The sequence below is a fragment of the Colobus angolensis genome, unplaced genomic scaffold (genome assembly GCF_000951035.1).
Source record: "Colobus angolensis palliatus isolate OR3802 unplaced genomic scaffold, Cang.pa_1.0 Scaffold145, whole genome shotgun sequence".
Taxonomy (NCBI): Eukaryota; Metazoa; Chordata; class Mammalia; order Primates; family Cercopithecidae; genus Colobus; species Colobus angolensis.
In genome coordinates, this window is record NW_012114544.1 from 3,270,491 (window position 1) to 3,274,487 (window position 3,997).

Consider the following 3,997-nt stretch of genomic DNA (forward strand, 5'->3'; position numbering starts at 1 on the left):
GGGGTTTCACCGTGTTAGCCAGGATGGTCTCGATCTCCTGACCTCGTGATCCGCCTGCCTCGGCCTCCCAAAGTGCTGGGATTACAGGTGTGAGCCATTGCACCCGGCCAAAATGGCACATTTTTAAACTGTACTTTATATTGTCCTTGAGAGCTAAGGCAACACAAAATCTAGATATGTAACATCTAACCTAAATCGATGCCTAATATGTGTCACAAGTCTCTCACATCAGTGCTTCGCAAACAAATCACCATGGAATCTTGTTAAAATGCAGATTCTGATTCAGTAAATCTGAGTGGGGGCTGGAGATCTGATGTTACTAATAAGCTCCCCTATAATACTTACCTGCAGACAATACTTGGAATAAAAAGGCTTTAGACTGACTTATTTTAACATTGTTCTAACTGAGTTTTTGTCAGAATGGAATGGCAGGCATTATTAAAACAGCAACTGAAAGTATTATATATAAAAAAGGAATGACGGGCAATTGGAAATCTGACTTATCTACTGAGCACTTGTATTGTTTAGGACTTTGTTGTCAATTGAAATAAGATTCACATTGTTTCAGCATCAGGTGCAGAGGTGGCAAAGATGAAATGTTGAATTGCTATGAAGGGGAAAAACTCACTGCCCACTCCTGGGTCCTCTCAATATCAGAGAGATAGACATATGATATCTCTGGCAGGGCCAGAGTTGCTCCTATAAAAATCTAGGTGATGAGACTTGTGACTCCCTCTATTTTTATCTCAGTCCTCTACAAATACACCAGTAAAAGTGTCACAAAAATAGTATAATATCTTTGTCAGTGTATGAAAATTTGTGTTAAAAAGAAATTCCTTTAAAAGTATCTAATAGTTTATGACATTATTAACTACTCATAATTAACAACCAGATGCTTTTTACTGAAAAACTTTGATTAGTTTTTAAAAGGTTGCCCTTGAGGTACATTGGTTTTCATATTTAAGGGACTAGGTTCATGTTTCAGTGGCTGTTTTTACTTATTAAGAACAGAAGAAACAATTGAACAATATATTCCTTTTTGTTCTAATACATATATCCATTCTCATGCTGCTAATGAAGACATACCTGAGACTGGGTAATATATAGAGGAAAGAGGTTTAATTGACTCACAGTTCCACAAGGCTGGGGAGGCCTCAGGAAACTTATATTCGCTGTGAAAGGTGAAGCAAACATGTCCTTTTTCACATAATGACAGGAAGGAGAAGTGCCAAGCAAACGGGGGAAAAGCCCTTTATAAAACCATCAGATCTCGTGAGAACTCACTCACTATCACAAGAACAGCATGAGGGTAACTGCCTCCATGATTAAATTGCCTCCCACTGGGTCCCTTCTCACAACACATGGAGATTATGGGAACTACAATTCAAGGTAAGATTTGGGTGGGAACTTAGAGCTAAACCATATCAACATATGACTTAAACTTTGTTGTAGTCTTATATGATAAAAAGGCCAAGATTGGAGTTTTGATCCATGTGTTGACCAGTTATCCCTGTGTGTTCTGTAACTATAGATTACAATCTTAACTTTTGCCAGTTTTTTACCTGTGTATTCTATTGGTTTCAGTTTTCAAAAAATAAGGAAGCAAGAAAACAACCAGAAGCTCATAGCATAAAGTTGCTGACAGTAGTAGAAATACAGGATTTAGGAGTAAAATAATGACCTGTCCGTATAAAATATAATAAATTGTTAAAGAGTTCTTTTCCAGCTCTAGATATGGAATTCTCATCATAGGACCACCTCGAAGAACAGATAGTCTCATTGCTGGAACTTACAAAGGGTTGCACATTCTATTACAGAGGCTTCCTTTATTTTTGTGTTGTTTTTTAAGTTTTGGAGGAAGGAGAAATGACAGAAGTAACTAAGGTCTGTTGGCATTTTGTTTAAGAAAAAATTATGGAGGATTTTTTGAATTGGTGAACATTTGCGATATTGATCTTATGTTGTAAAATATTGTCAGTAGTGTTACAAAGTGGTAGTAGAAAAATAAATAATGCCTAAGGGTTTGCCATAAAAAAGAAAGTAGCCAGGAAGATGATAATCATTTTTTTTGGGAGAAAGCATTTTAATCAGATGGTAGGGGATGGTAATACTGTACAGGGAGCACTCACAGCTCCAAGAGCTTCCTTCCAAATTATGACGAAGTTCCTTTAAATAACTAGATTTCCTAGAGCCTGGTCCTCTGCCCATGGGAAGGAGGAGAAATGGATGTGAAAGCATTGTGGCCTGCTCTCCGGTCATTCATAGATCCAGTTCTGAGCACAGCTCATGTAATCTACCAGTTCCTCAGGGTGAAACCACAAGCCGATCTCCTTCTCTGCACTCTCCATGGAATCACTGCCATGTATAATGTTCCTGCCAACTTGTATGCAGAAGTCTCCACGGATGGTCCTAGGCTTAGAGTCCCCAGGGTTGGTCTCCCCGAGCATGACTCGGCCTGTCTTCACCACATTCAGCCCCTCCCAGACCATGGCAACTACCGGCCCTGAGTGCATGTATTTCACCAGGCCGGCAAAGAACGGACGGTCCTTCAGGTCAACGTAGTGTTCCTTGAGAAGGTCTTCAAAAGCTTGCATGAATTTCAGACCAACAAGGCGGAGTCCTTTCTGCTCAAAACGCTTGATAATCTTGCCGACAAGACCCTGCTGGACCCCATCTGGTCTGATCGCAATGAAGGTACGCTCACAGTTGGCCATGGTCCCTTCCAACTGCTTAGGCTTGAACTCCGGCTGCAGCCGCCCGAAACCCGAAATGCGCCAGGGACCCACGTGATTCGTAGCGCTTGCACGCAGGGAACGCTTCTGAAGATGATAATCTTAAGAGAAATGGCAGGACATTCTAAAAATGGACTTAGCTGTTGACTCTTCTAGGTCAGCACTGCCCAAATAGAAATTTCTGTGGAAATGACAGAAAATGTTCTGTGTGTGTCCTGTCCAAAATGGTAGCCACTGGCCACATGTGGCTTTGGAGTACTTAGAATGTGACTATTGCAACGGACAAACTGGATTCTTTTATTTAATTCTAATTAATTCAAAGTTAAATTTAAATAGCCAAGATGTGGCTAATGGCTACCATATTGAAATATAATTGTGATTTTCAATTTTTAATGTGTTTGAGAAGAGAGAAAAACAACTAGCATATGTAGTAAAGAATCAGTATGTGCATTGACTGAGAACTACTTAATATAAAGATATATCACTGGTTTAAAAATCATTAAAATATACATATGTGAATGCGTATATATGTATGCATATATAATATGATTAAAATTTAACATATTTACACTAAACTACATAATATAAAGGTATATTGCTGACTTTAATGTCATTAGTATGTATATACTTATTGATTCATAACAGATTATATTTGATAAGAAAAAATATATGTATTAAAGTCAACTCTAGAATATGTGGTTATCATAATATTAATGAAAATTAATGAGTATTTTCAGATTGTGGTGATCCTACACACATTTATCACTGTCTATCAATAATTACTCTTATTTATCAGAGTAATTAGAATAGAGAAAAGAACAGAGGGAAAGACCCATTGAAACAATAATTGGGTCTCTTAGAAGACAGGATTGCTTGACCAAAGTGTGAATTAAGGATGAAAGAAGAAAAGAAACAATTCTTGAAATTTATCCTTTTGAGTATTTTGAGTTGGAATAAACCAGAATTGACAAATTGATGCCTGCTTTCTCTAAAGAGAAATTGTTCTGTGCCGCAGAGTTTCAAAACTAAAAATGTATTAATTAATGATTAAAATCCTTATAAGGTAAGACTAAAAGGGTTGAAGGAGATTTTTTCCACAAGGAAGATGATGAACACTGGAGTCGAAGGGATTCAGGTTCAAATCCCAGCTCTGTTGCTTTCTTTCTGTGTGATTTTGGATGAGTGACCCTTCCCTACTAATGCTCGATTTCCTTACCTGTGAATTATAGGGAATGAAAATATTCCCTCAATAGGTTTGCAGAGAG

The 3,997-nt window shown here is 37.9% G+C and overlaps 1 protein-coding gene across 2 annotated transcripts; it reads right to left on the reverse strand.

Annotated features, from left to right (window-relative positions):
• Nucleotides 1–2,062: 2,062 nt before the first annotated feature.
• LOC105507198 (nucleoside diphosphate kinase A) lies at nt 2,063–2,816 on the reverse strand. Of its 2 annotated transcripts, none has more exons than XM_011935618.1 (2): nt 2,245–2,816; nt 2,063–2,166 (listed from the first exon to the last, which is right to left on the reverse strand). In XM_011935618.1, the coding sequence occupies exon 1, from the start codon at nt 2,712–2,714 to the stop codon at nt 2,256–2,258; it is 459 nt and encodes a 152-aa protein (XP_011791008.1). In that variant the 5' UTR covers nt 2,715–2,816; the 3' UTR covers nt 2,063–2,166; nt 2,245–2,255. The 2 variants fall into 2 exon arrangements, with proteins under 2 accessions (XP_011791008.1, XP_011791009.1); XM_011935619.1 differs by having other exon boundaries at nt 2,070–2,373; nt 2,487–2,783.
• Nucleotides 2,817–3,997: the final 1,181 nt, after the last annotated feature.